This window comes from Trachurus japonicus, chromosome 15 (genome assembly GCF_045865225.1).
Source record: "Trachurus japonicus isolate A0001 chromosome 15, Traja_1.0".
In the NCBI taxonomy this organism is placed as follows: domain Eukaryota; kingdom Metazoa; phylum Chordata; class Actinopteri; order Carangiformes; family Carangidae; genus Trachurus; species Trachurus japonicus.
Genome location: NC_140921.1, coordinates 26,936,630 through 26,960,125, shown reverse-complemented (window position 1 = coordinate 26,960,125; position 23,496 = coordinate 26,936,630). Strand labels below are relative to the sequence as shown.

Here is a 23,496-nt window from a genome sequence, read left to right as displayed (position 1 = left end):
AATACGATGTCTAAGGCCGGGTACACAAGTTTTTTGTCTTTCACAATGGTCACCATGTCAGATTAAATGATCATAAGCATAAACTAAGAAGCAGTGTGTGATGCCAGCGGTCTTTAGCTCAGACACGAAAAAGTAAAGGAAGAAAAAATGATCGTGGAGCCGTTCCTGGGTCTGGTGAAGAGGACAGTATGAGGAGATGTCTGACTAGGTGAAGAAACACAACAAGTTCTAACATGCTAGACTTTCAGCTGGGGCGTCATGAAGCATCGCAGAGCGCCCTAAACGCAAAATCACTGTTCATCAGTTATGTTACACTACACGTCAGTTCGTTGTTCACGACGTTGAAAATCTGTCCCGATGCCGGAAATTTGTCAGCCACGTAAAAATTGTGTGAAAATCGGCCTGAATTTGTGTCGTCTGATCCTACCTTAAAGGAATATTTCAACATTTTGGCAAGCTGTTTTTTAATCGGCTGGGCAGAGATACAAGCTGCTCAGCTAACGCTACGGAGACTTGTGGTATTTCCGGGTTTCCCCCATCAAACTCAGTGTGACTTCAAAACCACAAGTAGTTCCAAGTATTTGCTTCATGTGTCATAATGTTACATAATTACACGTTATTATTTGATAGCGTGGTGAATGTGCAGGTTACAGCTTGTCCAGCAGAATGTTGTTGGAGTTGTTGGATTGTGTATTTGATGACTTTGATGAGGGAAACCTAGAAATACCATGAGCCTCAATAGCGTTAGCTGAGCAGCTTACATCTCTGCCCCGCCAATCGAAAAACAGCTTGCACCAACAATAAAGGTGATGAACCTACTGCTAAGACTATAGGGATTATGGCAATGAGCAAGTTTGTTAAAAAGAGAATAGAACGGCTCGCACACGTTTGCAACTTTCCGGCTAAGCATCTGCCCAAAAAATTTTGGCACGGATGTGCATGTGGTTTTTTCTTTTTCTTTTTAATGGGCGAATTTGCCAAATTGTTGAACTATCCCTTTAAGACAAGTGGTGGAGCAATGAAGGAGGGTCTGCATTGCTGGAGCTGTGGACAGCACAGTGGAAATTTCAGTGTCGGCAGTGGGAGACCTGGAGATAACCCTCTGTACAGGTCAGAGGGGATAGAGCAGTGAGAGGGACCACACACATATCAACACACAACAACACGCCATGTGGAAAATCCGGCAAAGACACAGTGGCAATTTCAGAAACAAAGGAAATCAGTGAGGAGTGGCTGGACCCTGACCCTGCAGTTCACAGCTCAGGACCCTCCACAGTCAACTGCAGTCCAGAGGGACCACAGCAGACTCCACACTAGGGTTGCAAAGGGGCGGAAAATTTCCAGTAAATTTCCAGAAACTTTCCATGGGAAGTTAAGCTTGGGAATTTTGGAAATATTCCAAATTGGAAACTTTCCATGGGACCACAGCATGGGAATTTGTGGGAATTTATGGGACTTAACTGGAAATTGGGGGTAAAAAACAAACTGTATCATATCCTAAATATTTTGTTTTGTCCTAAGCAGACATCCATGCAAAATAGTACAATTAAAAAACATGACATTCCAAAAGTTTTAATTCTTGTTTACATTTTTGACCATCGGAATAAGGACGGTGGATAGATAGCATAGATATTCAAGTGTACTTGCATTAAATCTGGTTGTTTTAGCCAAGATTATGCTACAATATATTTCCCCCAACTATATTTAAGTTCCCTGTTAAGGGCCATCCTTTTATTTTCTGATTTATTCCCGTTAATTCCCATATATTCCCTTTCATTCCCATATATTCCTGTTAATTCCCATGGAAAGTTTCCAACTTTGAAAATTCCCGGAATTTTGCAACCCTATACTCCACACCCATCAACATGATGACATCCAAACTCACAAGTGCTCCAATAATCAGCCATGACAGCAGAGATACTAGTGTATAGTCTGTGTGTGTGTGTGTGCGTGCATGTGTGTCATCATAATGTCGTCGTGGAGACACCTGCTGAAGCAGGAACTCCCACAGTGGTTTTGGGTACTTGAGGCAGGTATGTATAGATTCTATCGCTGCTGCAGTGTCACAACCTGAAAGATACAGTCACACAGATCACAGATACCGACGGGTCTGAACCTCAACACGACGATGATGGCTGTTGTGGTTTCCACGGGTTGGACCCACACCCACTGAGATCATTCTGATTGCTGCAGCTACACACTTTTATTGTGATAACGATCACACTGATAACATCTGTAAACAGGCAGGAAGACAAACACCTGGGAAAGTCCTCAAAACCGGCCCTTTACTGTAGTTCCTGTTACATGAGGAGTCTCCTCCACCAGAGGCTGCCATGGTCACTCACACACGATGCAGTCCACGTGCTCCTTTTGCACAAATAAAAGACTGCAATCATTTTTCAAAGCTACCTAATGTCAATGTCATGGTCTATGAATGCGGTGCACACAGTGACGAGCATTCTCACCACATTCTGAACACTGAATGAATGTTTTCTATAAGACCAGAGCTCAGCAGATGAAGAACTGTGGATTTCCTGCTCCAGTGTCAAACTGTTTGTCGCTTTGCCTGCACTGATAACTACATTACAATGAGTTTCAAGCAGAATGCACTTTGTTTATACACTACTTCTAGTGCTAAATGGGTGTCCAGTGTCTGATGGTCTAATGTCCAGTGTTTTGAAAGAATAATACATTCAAGGTTGTTCTCTTCTCTTCATTCTCTCCAGAAGTGAGGCTGAGAGTGGGAGGACTAATGATACAGTAATTAAAGCAGGCAGTGGGGCTCTAACATCACAGCAGCTTGCTGAGGAGTAACACTCCACACTCGCTGCCCCCCTCCCTCCCTCCGCCCAGTCTGCAGCTGGCCCCTCTATTTGCATCCAAGGGAAACAAGCAACATGTGCGCTCTGGGTGCAGCACGACAACTGACCGGCAACAGCAGCACAACAAATATTTCCATGTACTGTGAATACACAACTCCGGTTTGCGTTCAACACTCTGCTTTTCTTTTTCCTTCAAGGATGAAGGCCACGTGACATATACCAGGAGCTAGCGATGAAGTGTCAGTAGTGAGTGTGTATTAATGTGTGCATGTGTGTGTATTATGCGTTTCTCTATCAGGGCACATCTTGACTTTAATGGAAACCATGCTGATCAAGCAGTCAAACCCTGACGCTGGTTGGAGAGGAGCACTCGTGTGAAGTTGTTGACAGAAACCAGACCTCGCTGCGAGGGACTTTTGATACTGGTGGACATGTGAATACTGTTTTTAATGTGTTTGTGACCACATCACACTTTGTATAGGAGGCACTAGGGGTGGGAGAAAAAATCGATTCACATAAATATCGCGATATCTTTTTGGACAATTTTTAAATCGATTTTTTTTTTCAAAAATCAATTTTTGATTTTTTTTTAAATATTATGCAATGTGCATTTGTTAGCCTTTTTTACATACAGAGAGTACAGGTTTTGAAAAGGGTTTAAGTTCACTTTATAATGGAGTTTGTTAATTTATAGGCTCCTACAGTATTTGTGTGCAGATAAATGTTAAAAATGCAGACAAAAGGGGCGGTGCGTGGCGCAGTGGTTAAGGCAGCCGCCCCATGTAGAGGCTACGGTCCTCAACGCAGGCGTCCCCGGTACGAATCCCGCGTCGGGCAGACCTTTCCTGCGATCATTCCCCCTCTCTCTGCCTCCCCCTTTCCTGTCTATCTGTACTATGGCTATCAAATAAAGGCATAAAAAAAAGCCAAAAAATATAATTTAAAAAAAAAATGCTGACAAAAAATCGAGAGAATCGGCAATATCGTAGAATCGCAATTTAAATCGAATCGCCATCCAAAAAATTATAGAAGAATCGAATCGGGAGAAAAGCATATCGTCCCAGCCCTAGGAGGCACAACGTACAGTAATATCATCCAGGTGCAGCTGACCCACAGTCTGACTCCAACAGAAGAACCAGGGGGGTTAGAGGTTAGAAGAAAAACATAGTCAGAAGCAGATCCGGCTTAATGACTTGGCCAGACCAGCTCCTACTTTCTCAGGCTGAGGCTCTGGTGGAAAAAAAAACATTGGCCTGTAACTGGGAAACATTCACCCACCGACTGGACGTGGACCACAGACAATAAGCATCCTCCATCAAAGGCTTAGGGTTAAATAAACAGCCGTCCTGCTGGAGCTGTGTTCTTCTGAGTGTTCCTCCACAGCTCTCTTTGGCTTTTACAAATTGAGAGCTTTGTGTCTTATTGCCACAGCCATACTGTAAACATCACACACAGACAGACACAGGAATAACTGGTAATGTAGATGAGGTGCAATAAGGCCAAACATCCCTTAAAGAGGAACTACGTAAGTCTGGTTGCTCTTTTCCTCTGTGTTGCTAACCCTCCTCCTGGCCATGTGCATTTGTTTACAACAAAGCCGACGAGGAAATCAATCAATAGAGCGGTACATAACGTTATATATCCTATATAATCTGTCATACACAAGAGATTACGGGTTACAGGGCGCGTTTGTGTGGCGGTGCTGAAGAGACGAGAGCTGGGACAGCGGGTCGGAGGCTCTGATCCAACATTTTTGGAGAAGTGCAGAGCTAATGTGGTAGCCGCGAGCAGGAGCAGCGGAGCTTCCCAGAGGCAGCAACCGGTCTGCTGAGCTCATGGGCCGGTCAACCTCCGTCGTCATCCCGGGGGAGAAAACGAGACGAGTAACTTAGTATCTCAGCTCGCTGGGAACCTTGCCTGAGTTGATACCAAAAAAATAATAATGCTGCATGTCCACTAGCACTACTCGACTCGATTTGACCCTACTAGACTTTAATTTTCCACTAGGGATACCTTAGTGGAAACTCAAAGTCTAGTAGTAGTGCTCGAGTAGTGCTAGTGGACACGCGGGATTAGTCAGATGATATCAGTCAGATGATTGATATCACCAGTACAGCTGTTAACTAAATATAAAAACATACATCTTTCTTTTAGGTTTCTTTTAGGGGATGAGGGGGACAATGCAAAAAGTTACATGTACTGAGTGGTATCAATCCTCTCACCCAGTTTTTACCAAGAAAGTGAATGAACCGACTCCCTGAAGTGTGAATAAATACATCCTTCATCAGAATAAACTCAACTCCTCCAATATCTGGCTGTTAATTAGCCACATTCATGATTTCTTCTTTACACATCAGTATAAATTCCCTTCAGAGTGTCACTCTCTGCTGTACAATAAAACAATAAAAAAAATCAAAGTTTTTTTCTATGACTCCTCAGCTTTTGCCAGACAACAGCCTCTCCTCTCAATCCAATTACGATGAACACCACCTAATAGTTTACTTATCACTGGTGCAAGTGCAACAGGCAGCCAATCATTCACTGCTAGACTCTGATTTTATTTTATTGCAGTAAGTTTATATTGCAGTGGCTGATAAATAACGACGTGCTCAAATTCTACTGTCGCGAAAAAGATGGTAACTCAACATCATTCGGACAAGGGAGGAAACCATTCTAAATTTTGTATGTAAATTTGAAGTCAAGGTCGTTTTACTTTCGACACAGCGCTATCAAATTCCAAATAGGAAGCACGGCACAGTTGCATCAACATCGCTCTGCAACGCTCTCCCTTGCGTTGATCCGATGTGTTAAAACATGTGATCTCTGTGACCAATTTACAATTTTATGGATCACTTTGTTTTTTGATAACAGCCTGCAGCTGTCTGTGATATGAAGAGTCTCAGTATAATGTGCAGCAGAGCAGAGAGGACGGACTGTCTTCTGACAGTTCAGCTGCTGCTGTGAGCCACTGCGCTCTTATTCAAGAAGTTTGGCTTCTGTGGAGATAAAAAGAAGTACCAGCACTTGTGCAATTATTCAGTTGGTGTCTCTCCCCGGCAGACTCAGCAGCTCAAGACAAAACACAGCATGACAGAGGAAACCCATGTCCACGCGCTCATGGGAGTGTGTGACTCTTAACAAACACAGTACGAGCCGAGGTTTAAAAATGGCATCATGACAACGGATCCGACGTAGGTGCGATTATTGTAGATCGCCGATGAAAACACAAGGAGACAGGCGGCCTGCTGTTGCTAAGCGCGCTCTGTAAAACACACACTTTGGGTTTACAAGATGAAAGAGAGCCAAATTCCTGTGATAAACAGCTCTGACAGAAGCTTAGATACAGCACATGAGCTGCGCAGGTCTCCAGGTATAAATACCGAGTTTCATGACACGCTGTTAAAAACATAAAAACATAAATCTCCTTCTGCAAACTTCACAACAGTCTCCACCTCCAGATCATTATCCGAGTCCCACTACGCAGTTGTTCCTAGAGAAGACCAGAGCTCAGCTCAGCACGCAGCAGACTGTCTAACGTCAGTGTGGTGTCACTATATCACTAGTTTTGATTTCACTAAATAATAGCCTAGAACATGACTGTTTGGTAAAAGTCACATCACCACTATCATTCTTACGTCTTTTACATGTAAGTAAACCACAAACAATCACACAAGCTGAAATTATGGTTCACATTAGAATGGAAGTATCTGCCAAAATAATAGCAATAGGACATGGGGGGTTATTTTAAAGGTCCAGTGTGTAATAATTATCAAGGTTTATTGGCAAAATCTGAATATACTACCCATGAATATATTTGTATAAGTGTGTAATCGCTATAAAATAAAATCGGTTTGGTTTTCGTAGCCTTATTATTATTATTATACAGTAATAGCAAGGGTCTTCCTTTAGGAAGTGTCGCCATCTTGCAGCGCCGTCTTCAGCGCTCCATGCTCCTGAAATACTCCAAGTCGTCTCAGTCGTGGTAAACCAGTTTTTTAGTCCTCGAAGTGCCACCGTCACTTTGCCACCTGGAGAGGTCAGTGCGAGCGAGTGAGTGCTGCAAACTAGAATCTGAATGCTGGATATCACGGTTTTCCCCCCATTTTACACACTGGACCTTTAATGTAAAATAAAACATAATGCCAATGGTTTTGGTCTTTGTGAGGAGATTTTGAGATATCTACCTCTAAAACTGTCATCCTGGTTGTTGTGAGGCAGCAGCAGATATCTCTCAGGTGCTGTAGATAATCTCAAAACCTAAGCAGATCAAAACACAGCTGTCCGTTTACACAACAATGTGGTGTCACTTTGTTTGTGAGGACTGAGCCCTTAAGGTTAATATCACATGTACTGCTGAAGCCAGACTTGGTGCAAAACAAGAAACTACATTAAGCATGTATAATATAAAATGACTCTTTAAAGACCTTTGAAAAGAATCAGCTTCAAGAATAACCTTTGCTTTTCATCCATTCTCTCTCATTTTTGCTATTAGTTAAATATGGAACAAGAGGCAAGAATGACTGGAAAATGCAGTCATTACACTTTACATTATGCCTCACCTCCTGAAACACAAAGCAGTAACAACTTAGCAGCCAGACGTGTCTGGACATGAAGGTGTAGCTTGAAAAATCCAGTGTGTAGTGTGGCTGCTGACAGAGACAGGGAGACCTCCTTCAGGTAGCTCCTCTGTAGGCCTACATACTGTAACGCCACAAAAAACTATTATTGATCAATCTCAGATTATTTTGCAGGTCGATTACATATTTTGTCTTCATACAGCCCAGTCTGAGATCTGATGTTCCACTGACAGATCTAGTTTACTCTCATATATGTCAAAGAACAAATAACAGAACATTTTTCAGTTAAAAACACACAGGCAGGTATACGATTCAGCATGTGGCTGTGGGTCTGACATATTACCACCTTATCACCACTAGATGTTTCCACTCTGCCTTTAACCAGGTCATGTAACCTGGTTTTTGTGTCTGTGCATGGACTGTACATGTTGTAAACAGGTTAGAATAACCCAGTTAGAGCTAATTTACTCCAATATTCAGCAAGTTGTTATTGGCTCGGAAACTTTTGACCTTTTCTGTGGTTGTCAGTTTGTGTTCAAATCAGACTCCACACACACCACACAACATTTTTGATGTCAACAGAAAGTGGCAGCGAGCACTGCGAATCAAATAATACACTTGATAATTAGTTTAAAGGCGTTAAACATCTCCTGTCTATTGGGTGGGACTTTAATGAACCTTGCTAATGCTAATTAGTATAGCTGCAGTGCAACAGTCCCCAGAGGTGACTATTACCTCTCGCACTGAAAGGAGTGGACATATGCAAAGAGACTAAAATAAACATTCCAGTCCATCAAACTTGAGCAGAAATTCAATTCTGATTAGCTTCCACTGCATGTCCTCCTGTATATGGGGCTTTATGGGGACTGAGCGTCCACTGCCGTCTCTTCTGGGAGTCTTATGAATGAGTGCTGACTCCTGGGCCTAATCTGCAGGATGGGAAAGCCAGCGAGGGGGGTGTCCCCCTCTCTGGCTTTCCCATCCTGGATAATTATGGCTCTTGAACTGAACCCAAGCTTCCCCGGGCCGGCGTGGACACTCCCACCCTTATCCTGGTTCCTTATCTGGATCCAGTGGGGCCGGGCTGTTCATTGTCCAGCTCCGCTCACACACAAACTATCAAACCCTCCTGAGGTGGGTCAATGAACTCTTGACAAACTCCTCTGTGTCCCTGTCTCATGTTATGTATTACAGAGTGCGTATGTCTGTGAAGGAGCCGTTTCCCCTGATAGACCCCCACTGTAAACTCTCCTGTCCGCTTCAGTGGCTGCTTATTTTGCCTGCTAAGATCAACAGCTCAGGCCAGCCGTGGAGACATGATTATCTCCACACCTCTTGCTGTTTGGGCCTGACCAGACTCTTGTGTTCTGGGGCATGGCGACCTGACTCGGTACCTAGGAGATAGAGCTCAGAGAATATACAGCCTGATAAGATCTGTGGATTCAGATGAGCCACACAAACAGGAGATGCTCTAGCTTCAATCATTCTGAACATCTGCCTTAATCTTTCATTTTTAACACGCTACATGAAGACATTGTTACTGATGGACACTATGTAATGTCGTGATGTGGACAAGAGTGATGGTTAAATTACATAAATCATCTTTAATATGATTGTGACCAAAGTGACAGAAACATGTTAGACATCATGTTCTCACAGATCTGAGAGCAGCCAAAAGAGCTCTAAGTTGACAATACAATGAACAGTCATGCTATAGAAGGGCAGGCAGGGCCATTAATCTAGTTTTACTTTCCCTTATCATGTTGGCTGTCCAACTATTATGAAAACAAGATAATGGAGATAAAACAATCATTGTGCCCCATTTTTTTCCAACAACAAATTTCATCCCTATAAAAACCATCCACCCATCCTCTCTGGGCCATGCACGCAGACAAGTGGAAAAGTTTACTCAAAATAATCAGTTACAAGTTAATTTAACGCACCTAGCCAAAATTAATGTTGTTTTTTAAAATTAGAGAGAACAGAATTATTACCTTCATGTAGGTTAGAATGTCTCATTTTGTAAAAATTTTGTTTTTGGGAGGTACAGTTTCACCTTAATAGAGTGGAAAAAATAACAGAGACACCACTCCTGGTAGAATGCAACACAATTCAAAATGAGACTGAAACACTTGAACTAACACCTCCCTGACATAGTGTGAACAGAAATGAAACGTCAGGTCAGACCTTCCATGACAGCAGAGTGCAATGCAGTCCTCTTCTATTAGACTGAGTTCATGTGCATAAAGTGATGGGCAACCATCTTTGTGTTGCTGACTGCTGTCTCAGAGCTGTTTGCAAACCACACATAATTTATAAGGCTTCCGGTGTGTGTGGAATTACAAGAAATTGAAAATCTATTAACATAACATGTTATGGAAATATCACTCTTGTTTGTCTTGCCTTCAGGCCCCAAAATGTGAGAACTGACAAAACAATCTGTAATTTTCAGGCTCTCTAGGTTGAAATGCATGTGGTTTTACGAGCTGTTCCCTCAGTTGTCTTCCAGTGATGTAACTAGTTTTCGAATCTGCATAACCCAGTAGTACCAGTAGAAGGGGCGGGGCAAGCAGTGGTTCATTTGCATTTAAAGGGACAGGCACTGAAACCAGCCGTTCTGAACAGGGCTGTTTTGAGAGGATGAAAAGAGCTGTGATGTTTGATCCTTTGGGTATTTTGACCGAAGCATGTCACAGACATGTCTTTAAGACACCTGGGAACTATTTTAATTTGTGGATAAGGCACATAATATGTCTCCTTTAAACAATTCCCATAATCACCACTCGGACTGAATCTTTAACCAAATTAATCCTCATCAAAAACACTTATGGAGGAACTAAGTCAATGCAAAATAGCTGGTAATGAGTGTTACATTCAAATGACAACAAAACATTACACTATATTTGTGCATAATACATCGTTCTGTGGAAGTGATGTCCAGCTGTCACAGGCTGTAACCATCAGTAAGTCTGGCACACATTCCATCATGGCAGCCACCCAGCACTGAGCGATGCAGACAGCGGGGCTCACCTCTCCAAACAGCAGATAAATGATCCTAGAGTGTTGTCAACTTTCACCTTAGTAACAGGCTGGAGTGCTTGTGTGAGGCTGGAGGCTGAGGCAGAGACCTACAGCTGCAGGGCTTTCCTTAAAGACCTCGCACAACATCACACAGCAACTTCACAGACAAATATAATAGCATTCACGCTGCATTCATGGAACCATTCTTAAATCCGCCTTTTCCACCTCACAGTCATGTATAAATGATACAAACAGCACCAGCAGTGGCTCTCTCCGCTCCACACCTACATCTGTGTAAAACGGTAAAAAGCAGAGCAGGCATGGCGAGTACACATGCCGACACTGTTGTGTTACATATCACATCTGCATGCCATCTAAACATCACATCACACACTGGGTCCATCCTTATCCCAGCATTGTTTGGTTCACTGAAAACTAGAGAACCCAGTATAATGACGGATCTTGATATAGCAGCTATCTGTAGAAAAGGGACTACTGTCATTTCCGTAGAGGTGTTATTTTAAAATGAAAACACACTTGTAACACATAAAGTGTCATACAAGGTGATAAAAATTCTGTAACACTTTTTTTTAAGTGTGGTAATACACAATTTTAACAAATAGAGAAGAGAATATAAAACTGTAATGTAGGGAACAGTTCATATGAACACTTAATAAGACAATTGGTGTAACACAATGAGAAACCAGATACTGCTGATTAATTACACTGAATAAATTGTGTTTATCAGACATATAAAAGCTCGTATTGGCTATTAGACACTGATAGGGAACCTGCTGCACTTCCAGCTCCGACTCCTCGTTGTCTGCTGGTGGCAACTTCCAGCTCTTTCCAACATCTTTCCCTTGTGAAATTCTAAGTCCGTGTTATGACAGGATGGAGGAGGGCAGAGCAGGGAGAACACCAAAATAGCATCATCTGATCTTTCTTTCATAAACTTTTCCACTCCTGCAGCAACACTCTGGAACAGACTTTGGACGAGGAAGAAACACAAAATCAAGCTGTCAGATGAAGTATTTAGTCACAGTCCTCTGCTGCTGAGCCTCTGCTCATAAAAGCGGAGCTAAAACATGAGGAGACAGACACAAGAGTGAGGATGTGACATTCAGAATGAAACATGTTCACGTTCCCTCCGCCTGAACACAGCATCACTTGTGGAATCACACATTTTGCACTAGCATTGCCAACACTATGAATACACACCCTGAATGCTCAATTACATTATTCAGTTAGGGGATTCACTACCATGCACCATGTGACTAAAGGCTAAATATAGTTTCCAGGGTTTATGCTGCCTGCAGTAACATCTTCACATGCTCACAAGGAAAACTGTGTTCCACCACTAATGCAATGCAGGAGGATAAGCCTGCTACACTTCCCAACCACACACACTTACACTGTATAGGCCACTGATAAATAAAAAAAATGAACTGAAGAGTTTGAGGAAACACTGGGGTATGTTTTCCTGCTCTGTTCTATCTTTAGTGGTGTAAATATGCCAGCTCAGTGGTGTCCAGGCCGTGACAGCCTGAGCTAATGAGCTGTCAGTGGACAGGAGAGGGGGAGAGAGAGCAAGCCAGAGGTTTTATAGACAATAAGTTGAAACACAGGACCCTCCAGAGGGAGCATTTCTACTAATGCATTGCATCACAGTGTCGTCATTTCGGCTTGGCAAACAATAGATGTATGGAATCAAAACCTGTGGTAGTAATTAGGGATGTCACGATTACTTGTTTTCACAATTATTTAATCGTAAAGGTTCCTAAATACCGTCACTTTCCAAAAGAGATGAACCATGTCGGCAGATCAGCGGAACACGCACGGAACGAAAACAAAAGTTACACAACAACCGCGTGTGTAACTTTGTTTACGTTCCATGTCAGTTCCCGAGTGGTAAAGGATTCGATTCCCTCCAAACAAACGTATTAAGTTGATGACGCTCTCCAGTAGGGATGTCACGATTACTTGTTTTCAAGATTAATCGCGGTATTTAACGCCACAATTAATTAATCGTAAAGGTTCCTAAATACCGTCACTTCCTAAAAAAAGATTATGTCAGAACCATATTGGCAGATATGCGCCAAAATTAAGGTAAATGCTCAGATACTGGTCCATTTACCTAACGTAACATTAGGAATTTAAAAGTTAGCGTGTCATTTGTATTTTAAAGAAACAACAAAACAAAACAAAAAACAACTAAAATAAACGTAAACATTTCGTATAGATGACAATTTATGACCTGAATATTTCAAACACTTCCACTGGGGGATTAATAATTAGTCATATATTAATAGATGCTTGAAATATTTTGTGTAAACAATTAGTAATGTAATTATATTTTGACTATATTTGATTTTACACATTCATAGTGTTGTGAAATTAATTAGCCTAATGCATAATAATCATGATAATCATAACACCGTGATTATTTATCTGACAATAATCGTACCAAGAAATGACTCTCCAGCCTGTCATACATGCTGCAATGAAGTAGCGGCCAAAACAGGAAAGACGTCTGATATGAATCATCACCTGAGGGATACCCACAGACTTTGTACACCAAAGTAAAGGTAAAACTGGGTTATATATATTACGTTAATGCCAATGTACCTAACTGAATTGGTAGGAATTTAAATGTTAACGCGTCATTTTTAAGAAAAAAAAACTTCACACATTTGAATACTTCAAACATTTCCTCTGAAGGATTAATAATTGGTCCTATATAAATAGATAGTGTTGTACAATTATTGAATATAATAATCTTGATTATGTCTCTGACAATAATCGTACCAAGAAAATCTATAATTGTGACTACAATTAGAAGTAATGAAATGAAAACCACAGCTGGTGACCAATGGCAGTGCAGAAGACGGTGAGAGCACTTGAGGACAATGTAATAAGCATCAATATGATAATATCACCAGACTGGACAGACAGACATACCTCTGTCCTATCTCAGAACCAAACGTCATGCTGCAGTTATTTGATGACAGCCAGCCGCCCCGGTGTCCACCTGTTTAAATAAACCAATACTAAAAGGAAAACACTCGGCTCTCGTCGTGTGTTTGGCATACCTCTCCAACCTGCGTCCTACACAGAATAAGGGAACCACCAACCATCCATTTCTGGCAGGTTGGTGCAACAACTGATGCATTTATTCAGTTATTTATTCATTCTTCTTTAGCTTTCTACCTTCAATGTAGTATCTAGGGCCAAACCGATATGGATTTTTTGGGGCTGATGTCATTATCGTGGAAAAAAAATGTTCCAATAACCGATATATCGGCCAATTCAATTTAGCATTTTCAAAAAATTAAAACAAATAGCTGCTTTTGATCCCTTAACTGCAGTTCAAACACTTGTTACAAAGACAGAAATTGAAGGGAGAACATATGACTATTTTCAAATACTTTATTGTCAAAGGTTCTGTGGGGCGAGCAGCATTTGAACAATTCATTTGAAATATGCCTGCTATATTATTCATTTACTTCAGGCCAGCAATGCATTTCACATTTAATGGATACATAATAGCACAAGGACATCATTTTTAAGTAAAACTAAGTCATATTCCGTGCACTTTATGAATGAAAATATAAGTATTAACATTGGTGGCTATTAACCATTATTCTCAAAGGGCTAAAACCAGCCGGCCCATTAATCGGCTGGGCTCTAGTAGTATTTATTACTGGCATGTGTCAGTTTATGGTTAAGCAGGATAATTAACTGGCTTTGCCTATGCTGAACTATGTATTACAGGGTGACTTTGGATCAGGAATAGAGCAGGACCCATGGGAATCATGCAGCATCCTCTATGGGAACAGATTACAGGAGAGATACCACATAAAATGTTTTTAGAGCCACTTCGCAAATAAGTTTAGCATGCACAGGGTTATCATGTTTTGTTTTGTTTTATTGGCTCTGGATAAAATAAGAACAGTGTTGCTCCGGAGGCCAGTTTTTAAACTAAAAGTACAGTCCAGTAAAACCTCTGCAAAGCTAGACGTGGAAACTAGTTCAGTGAAAAGGACTAAAAGTGATGAATTCAGAGCACAAATTAATGGAAAAAAATAAGTCAGACTTGGTGTGTAAGGTGATTCACATGTCCCCTTTCATGAATCTGAGTGGCTGTGTGCTGCTGTATAATCAGGTTAGGCTTTAAGAACGGGATCTCTGCTTTGCTTAGACTCGCTACTAGTTCACTCACAACAAGAGGAAATGAGCAAACAGACAGCTCTCGTCTCTTAAACGTGAAGCTAACTTGTGAAACTCGTCAAAAAAGCAAACAAAAGGTTGGGACTTGATGGCCACATTACACTCAGGAGAAACCGGTGTCTTCTGTCACTATTAAATGGGCCAGGGATGGCTCAGAGGGCTGACAGTGGAGAAGGACTTCAGCTTGAGGACGGCTGTTCGTCCTCTGCTGCACAGCCAGCAAAACGCTCCTCAATGAAACAATAAAGCTGACCCACAAGACTGACAAGCTGTTTTAATGTCAAGGATTTGGTTTTAACAGACCACAATAGAATAACCCTGAACACCAAAGATAGTAGTTATAGTAGTTATCTGACACGCGTCCATTCCCTCCCCCAAACGTCCCGATAGGCTGCTCTATAACAGCTGATATCAAGCACATTGTGCCGTTGCAGTTGACAGTAAATCTTGTGAAATCTTGCGCGTGTAGCAGAAGTAAAACATGTTTAAAGGGATAGTTCACCCAAAATTGAAATTTCACTCATTATCTACTCACCCTCATCTCGACTAAGGGCTGGGAGAAGTTTCAGAGTTATCCGTGGCTTCTCTGAGTTACAGGGGGTCTCGGCGTAGCAGCGCATCCATATAACGGTTGCAAATGGATAATTGTCCCGAAAAAAAACAAATAAGTCTATATTTCAAGCTTGTTTGTTGCGGAAGCTCCTCTTCCCGGTTCGTCAAATTTGGACGAACCAGGGTCTGTCCTTTTCTTCCCAGTTCGTCCAAATTTGATGAACCGGGAAGAGGAGCTTCGAGAAGCTTCCACTACAAAACAAGCTTGAAATATAGACTTATTTAATTTTTTTCGGGACAATTTCGCATTTCGGGGCTTCAATACAAGACGGACATTACATACGAGCAGCATGGAGGTATTTGGATGTTTTTTGGTGTGTCTTTTTGTTACGAAGACAGTTGGTATCCATTTGCCACCATTATATGGACATGCACTGCTACGCCAAGACCCCCTGTAACTCAGAGAAGCCACGGATAACTCTGAAATTTCAATTTTGGGTGAACTATCCCTTTAAATGAGGCATTTCAAACTCTATTTATAGACAAATTAGCTAAAAAGCCCAAAAATATACTTTAAAAAAAAACAAAAAAAACTCTGGTGGGGTCCATTTGTGAACGAGGCCGGACCTCGATCCACTCCAACCTACACCATAAGATTGATCGAGTCATGTAAACATGACGTATCATGCGTTTTTCCAGTCAGTCGCCATGGAAACATAACGCTCTGCCAGTGGTGCAGCGATTGGACCAAAACAAACTTGTGTGAACGTGAACGTACGAGCTGAAGAATGAAACAATGGATCATTTTCACCCTGGGTCCACAGCAGAATGTGTGAAAACACCCTAACAGTTCATTAATGAGAACAACACTATGGTTTAACCACATGAAGGACACAGTAATGACTACATGACTTTCTGTTTGTGTTGAGCCTATAGGGATTCACATTTATTTATGGCAGATATCCAGCGCTCCTTAACCGATAATTAACCGTTAACCGATAAGATTAAAACGCTCGCGGGGGCGATTGACGATGTTTTTGCCGTTATAAAAGACACACATATGCACTGCAACAGCTGATTAGTGCCTGATCCACTGTGCTCTGTCTGGGATGGAGGTCAGATCGTCCAATGATGAACTGTTTTTATACAAAGTGCAGCCAAACACCTGGAGAGAGAGGAACAGCAGAGCTGCAGGTGAACCGGCTGGAGAGCAGCAACGTCCTTTTTTTTTTTTTTTTTTCTAGCAGCACCGTTGTTACAGATGATGCACATCCACGTCCGTGAAGGCTACATTTATTGTCTGACGTGGAAGTCTGCACATGTTGACACCCCCCCATGAGTTAACGACGTAAGGAGCTAATAAATGTACTAATCAAAGTTCTTGTTATCGGTTAAACGTTTAATCGTGTGCATTCCTAGTTGAGCCATAATTACCATTTTAACACTGTTGTTAACTTTGTTGCTGCCTGCACAATAAATACTTTGAGTGCATGTTGTTTTTGAAGCACAATGGAGCTTAAATACAAGAATGTTTTTTACGACTGCATGTTTGATTTTTATTGTGGTACCGAATGAATGTCAAGAATCGTGGGAATTCACTGTATGGTATTGGCTACTGGCAAGGCAATTTTATTTGTATAGCCCAGTTTTACAAACAGTTTGTCTCAAAGGGCTTTACATGGCATCATAACAACATTCTGGTATTGTGATAAGCCCACTTTGTAATAGTTATGGTTCTCTCACTAATACCTTTACAAAGGTCGGGTCTTTTAACACTGTAAAGCACTTTGTGTTGCATTTTTGTATGAAAGGTGCTATACAAATAAATAAAGTTTGAAGTTTGAAAGGTGTTTTTTTAAGTGTTTACGCATTTGACATGTGGGCATGAGTGACGAAATGGCAGAAACTAATAAGACTCACATAACATACTGTTACCTTTACGCTCTTTCTACAGTTCCTTTTAGGTGGAGACATCTGGAATTCACACAGAGACTGCAGCATTACACCAAGCCCATAGAACTTTACACAACAGCGAGCAGCGCTGTTATAATAATAATCATGCTTGAAGTTTTAAATTGCTGAAGTGAAACAGTACAGTCAGTTATACAGTAGTATTTATCTATCATTACAAGTACCAGCTATAAGCCTCGGCTCACACAAGACAGGGACCGGCTGGAACACCCTGAGTATACTGAACAGAGTGAGAGCCTGTTAGAGGTTTTCATTTGTAAACTAATGAATATGCAAATTCTGTTTTCAAGAACGTTCACGTAATTAGTGTAAACATATAAGTACGCCGCAGCAATGTCACCTGAGCAGTAGGAAAAAGAACTTTTCAAAAAAATATATTGTCACTCAAGAAATCAAGCTCTATGACTGATGATGACATGTGGAACTTTACAAAGGGTGCCGGTCAGACGATGCTGCCATAACAGAGAGTCTTCTCATCCACAACAGACCTGATAGTGGAAGCAGTTGACAAAGCCTTCATTCAACCCATGTATGCATCATAAGGGGTGCCACACTGCAAACTATAAATAGCCTCATATATGAACAACACACACCCAGTCATAGAAGGAAACATGCTCTAATGTGCACGTTGGCCCGGTCTGTTAGACGTCTTGTGGAGGAAAAAAAAAAAAAAAATCCACAAAACACCCATAGAGTGGTGCTTGCAAAGAGACGGGCTATTTATAGGCTTACTCCAGCGAGGGAGACGGCTCTTCCCTCATGTTTTGGATCAGCACTTCACACGGGTGAGAGGAGGGGGAGGGAGGAAGAGAGGGGGGGGACTCTATTTACACAACACTGAAACTGACACAAAGTGTTTCAGCTTGAAGCATTTAATTGGAACAGTTATACTTCCCCGCTACAATCTAGTGTCATTAGGTACCAAGCTGCAGCCTCAACATAGAAAGAGGGTAAGGAGTCCAAAATGCATGATAACAGCTACAGATATCATTCAACAACCTGCACCGACACTCCTTATAGGAGGCCTGGCTGGCACACCTATTTCTACACAGCGCATGATGCTTTTGCAGCAAAAAAAAGTGGCTTTATCTGAACCAAGTCCTGTTTGTTCTCCGCAATTAAAGTGTTTGTGAGTCTTATAATCTGAGCTGGCAGTGGTGTGTTATCCATATGATTGTCTACTTTAGGAAACACCCTACTCCTTAGTCAGCAAAATACTGCATTGAAGACCTGAGGTGAAGAAAAAAAAGAAAGAAAGATAGGCTACAGCTGCTCCACTACTGATGCAGCTCTGAATAAAAAATAAAATTAAAAAAAAAAAAAGCCTCTTTCTGGTAAGTGATCATCTCTAACAACCAACTCTAATATGGCTGTGCGTCCTACAAAAAAATGAATGTCCCATATGACTCACATAAGTTTGGTTTGACGTGTTGTGATGCACAGCAGCATTTTCACATCAGCCATCTCTACCTGGAGTTCCATGTTGGGCTAACAGACCAGTAACTCTCATATGTACATTGTTATTCAAACAGAACAGACAGGAAAGAAAAAGTGGGTCACTATATGTAGCAGATAAACACACACACATAGGCTACACACACAGCAGCACAGAAACCATGTGTCTTTATGGTTATGAGAGGGCCCATGTGTTTATAGCGTGAGGGTATATAGGTGTTCACGCTGCTGCACGCGACCTGACTTGATACACAAGAGTCGTGACCAACTGACGTTAAACGGCACAACACGAAGATGAAGTTGAGTGTGTGATGAGGAGACAGACGGTGTATGTACCGGTGGACAAACTCACATCTTCGAACAGGGATCCAACGTTGGCTGTCACCAGCAGTATTCCTGTGCCTTGCGCTGCTGTCAGCTTCCCTGCCATAATTCTTTTCTCGCAGGTAGGTCAGGGACTCGAACAACCGGGGACTTTGAAGGTTTGAGAGACGCTAACAAAAAAAAAAACCGAACAGAAGCCGGGGGGGAATGTCTCACGGGGAACTGGGTTAAAACGCGGAGATTCTGCGACTGAAGCCGGGGTTGCGGCGGCTCGGCTGGAGCATATTTTTTCAGCAGGGGCCGTGCATCTAACCAGGAGTTGCTCTGCAGTGGAGGGGTCTGTTGTTGGCGGCGGTTAGCGTTGTCGCTTTCTCCTGCTACTTTTTCATCTTCAGAGCCATCGCAAAAGTTTCCGTTTTTTTTAATCCACGGCGAGTGCCCGAGGGCTCTGGGTCATTTCAGTTGCGAGTGTTTGCCTTAGCTTTTGAGCAGTGTAAAAGTCTCCCTCCTAGAGCCGGACTCGCTGCCAGGACCATTGCCTTCACTGTTTAGAGAGGATAGGCTGGAGCCCTTCGCTGCTCTGACGTCACGGTGCCAATGGAAACACGGGGCTGTCTTAAAGGGCCAGCGCACCGTAAACACGACTGCTCTGCCCCTGTGTCCGTTATCGGACACAACTGGGCTACCCCATAGTGAGTGTTATGTCCTTCTCTGTTTGTCCATCTGTGCATTGTAAAAGCTGCGACCCGCTTTACCTGTTACCTGCTTTATGTCATTGACAGTATTACATTTATTTATTATTTTTGGCACAAAATGATGGACTGTTTTGCATGAAAGCAATAGTAAGCACACCTTCTCCCTTATGGTACTAGTGTAGGCCCACTGGCTATGGCAGTTTCAGACCTAGGAATTTACTACTGTAGGATGATGAAAGATTACTTAAACTTATTTTATGCTACTTTTGTTGTTCTTGTTCTTCTCTTTCTTCTTCCTCTTGTTCTTCTCCTTCTTCCTTTTCTTCTTTGCTTGGATACATACTATCTAATTTGTGAAAGGATTTCTTTCAAAAAGGGGTAAACAACATTCTTTCTGTCCGCTTTCAGTCAGGAGTTGCATTATTGTTATTTTTCTGGTTGTTTCTTTTTCTTTTTTCAATGAATGAAACAAAGAAATAAACCAAACTAAACTAAACAGTCTGTCAGGTGAACCACTGATGGATTTCTGTTTTCAAGTGGATAGACCTGCAGCTACTACAAACGGGGGAATGAGTTTAGGCATGTCGGTCCAATCATAAAGCATGAACCAGGTGTGATTAAGTTGTAAGACAAGTTTGGTGGCAGAGCCTCTTATGATAACATACATAGCTTACTGTTAAGGTTTTCTTTCTTGTTTTGTTATTTTGCTATTTTGTTTTTTACAAAAATGTGTCAGAGAGTAAGAATTTGGGGAGCGGCCCTGCACTGGGATAAAAACCCTGTGTCTGTGATGTGTTCAGATATATCACCAGGAGTATGTTTCAAAACAACATGGACACCTTGATAGTCATTTGAGATGCATAGACTATATTCATGCCACTGCAGGTAACAGCAACGTTAGCCAAGTGTCACGCCATCGATTAAAAAGCCCACAGAACGTTAAAGATTTTACCTGGTCGCCATGGTGGAAGAGATGCAAAATATTTTGTGTTTTTATATAACATAGTAATGATACGTTAAAGGCCATGCTTTACTTATTCAGACAAGAAACTGTGCTGGGATCATAGGCGTCTTAGTGTCTAGATGTTCTACATTATTTATAAACCACACCACACTGCGCAGGAAGTGTCAAATTGAGTTGGTTATACTTTAATCAAGAAAATAGTGAGGTGAAAGGGGCTGATGTGACCTGAGGTGTTGTTGATCTATAGTTTTCAGAAACTCAAATCAAATCTAAGTAATTTAAAGAGTAAATTACAGCATATTTGTTTAATGCACATTAGACCTATGAGCTACTGCTCTTTATGAGTATGCATTAACAGTTTAAAGCAGTTTTTCCACAAGCTGAAGATCAAACCATGACACATTGCTTCTTATTACCATACTGTCTTGTGTATTACTGTCACAGCTTACAGGCATACTTGAATACAATGGAGCCACTGATACTAGAAACACTTCTGCTTGTTTGACACATCTTTCCTAAGTGACTGTTGTGAATATAGTCAGCTGTTAGAAGGTGTCATTTTCTCCACTGCGTTAACAATTAAGAAATGAGGGCTTAAGAGAAAAAAAAGTGCAGTTTTGTTGTCATGAATAAACATCAGCAGCATCATATGTTCAGATTAGTCTTGACAAGAAGAGCTGCAATCTAGTGGATGCCTCACAGCAGATGGCTATCTCTCTAATCTAACTAAACTGGGTTCAGTCAGCAGCCATTAGCAGACAGCTAAAATCGTCCAGATCTGACACATGCCCTTACATGTTGTGCTGCAGAATTTAGGCTATAATTGTCTTTTCCGTTACGTGTGTGAGATCCTTGCTTAGCTCCAAGCTCACTTTGCCAGAGGTGAACACACTCTTTGATATGAAGAATTCCTGTTCAGGTTTGGCACAAAGATCGAGGAAAACTTCATATTAAAAGCCTGGAAACCAAATCAGCATGCATGAGCACAGCCAAGCCCATGTGTAGCGGATTATTGTTACTGAGAATATCTTATATTGGCCTTTTCCCTGGCATTACAAAACCTGTTTGTTGACATCGTATTGCTCATCCAGCATTAGCTCACCTGTTTACTGGCAAAAGGCTTATAACTGAGCAGCGGAAACCTGAAAAAAGCCACTTCATCTGAAAATTAACTGTTGAACACTAGCTTAGACTGGAAAGTACCCCTGATTACAGTGAGCAGAGATCAAATTGACACATAGCTGTCAACTACGATTGTCATGTAAGTTTTAGAAATGGTCTGTGGTGTTGCTTTCTGTCAACTTTTAGCATCTGAAACCAAACATCTGGCCCAAACACAGTGTGACTCTTCTGCATCATTCACAGATCATGATGTATTAATTACAGACATGCCTTTCACACAGCATGATGCGATCTCCCTTGATGGTTTTGAGGGAGCTGGGGACCATAAATAGCCCACTCTAGTTAAAGGTAGTTTGAGGTCAACAGCTTAGGGCAGGCATATGACGCGCTGGATAACAGCGCTATGAGCTCCTGTTCCTAAAAGGAATCAGAGTGAGAACTAACTAAAGTAGCTCAAAAAATACTTTCGGCACTGTCAGTGCTGTTATTTGCATTATAAGTGTGAATTTTACTATTTTCGACACTTTCAGCGAGTGTCCTGCTGTGTACTGATAAAAGGACAGAAGGGTGGTAGCCTCAAACGGCTAAAGAATGGCTCATGGAGCTATTATGTTAACAGCTTCAGGTTTGTGTGTGTGTGTGTATGTGTGTGTTTAGGGAGGGGGCCCATGGTCATGGCTCACTGCGAGTCTTTGAAGAGAGCTGAGAGATTATCGCCAAAACGAGAGTGCTCACAGCTGTGCCTGGCATGGGAGTGCGTGCGTGTGTGTGTGTGTGTGTGTGTGTGTCTGGGGGGGGCATGCATCTTTGTGACTCCCATGTTATGATTTTGTTTGCATATGTTTATTTATGTGGTGTTTATTCATGTTCTGTATGTGTGAACATTATATTCCTCAGAATAACTCTAATCCGTCATTCAGATGCATGAAGAGGATAATGATAACATTCAAAGGGAAGAAATTAGAGCTTTTGTGCGTGCAATTTTTTGTGCACCCGGCATGTACAGAGCATTAATTAAAAATGGATCAGACTCCCCTGGAAAACCAGAGATAATATCTCTCTTCTGCAGAATATTATACTCACCATCGTCACAGTGAACTAAGCACATTAGAGCTGTGGAAACTGTGGAGAGGGCTGGAACATAGTGACTGACTAATCTTTATCATAGAGTGAACTTCGGAAGGCATGCTTAGTTTGGATGGTGGAGTTTCCAGTTTAGGTCATGAGGAGGCTGACAGAAAACAATGCTAAAGAAACAAACAAAAAAAACATTAGTGTTGTCCTGAAGTGTCCTTAAGAGGCACAAGACGGAAGGAAAAGGAGAGGAGGAAGGCAGAGGAGAAAGGGGTGGAAAATGAAGTTAATGCCCCTTCACTACAAGTGGAGCTCAGCAACTTAAGCTGCATGAAATAACAAATAAAGCTTATCTTTAGAGGATTCTGTGTGACATTTTAGGGAAATAAAGAGGGACATTGAAATTAATCCGTCTCAAAATGTTCAGTTTGAGAAATCTTGTTTATTTAATGACTTTTTGTAAGACTAGCTTGATCTGGTAAGCTCTTCACATGCTAACCAGCTGGGACATGCTGGTGCTAGTGACAATAATGCCTTCTTGCTATTTCAGCTACTGACTGCGTATCATTTTTTTCTATAAAGATTTTTTAGTGAACTGAGGGAAAGGCTCTCTGAGCTACCAATCTTAGCTATCACTTATTTTACCGTCTCCATTCTCATACCTGTTTGCAAATAATGCCCCTTGGATG

At 41.7% G+C, this 23,496-nt stretch overlaps 1 protein-coding gene across 2 annotated transcripts in view; it reads right to left on the bottom strand.

Annotated features, from left to right (window-relative positions):
- inpp5a (inositol polyphosphate-5-phosphatase A) overlaps positions 1 to 19,529 on the bottom strand; it is a 174,041-nt gene extending 154,512 nt beyond the window's left edge. The window contains exon 1 of one of the 2 annotated variants that reach the window (XM_085800826.1): positions 18,981 to 19,529. In XM_085800826.1, the coding sequence (XP_085656952.1) occupies positions 18,981 to 19,058 (78 nt within the window). In that variant the 5' untranslated portion in view covers positions 19,059 to 19,529. The remainder of the gene's footprint in view (positions 1 to 18,980) is intronic. The other variant, XM_085800825.1, reaches the window with a different exon arrangement.
- Between the last annotated feature and the right edge of the window lie 3,967 nt (positions 19,530 to 23,496).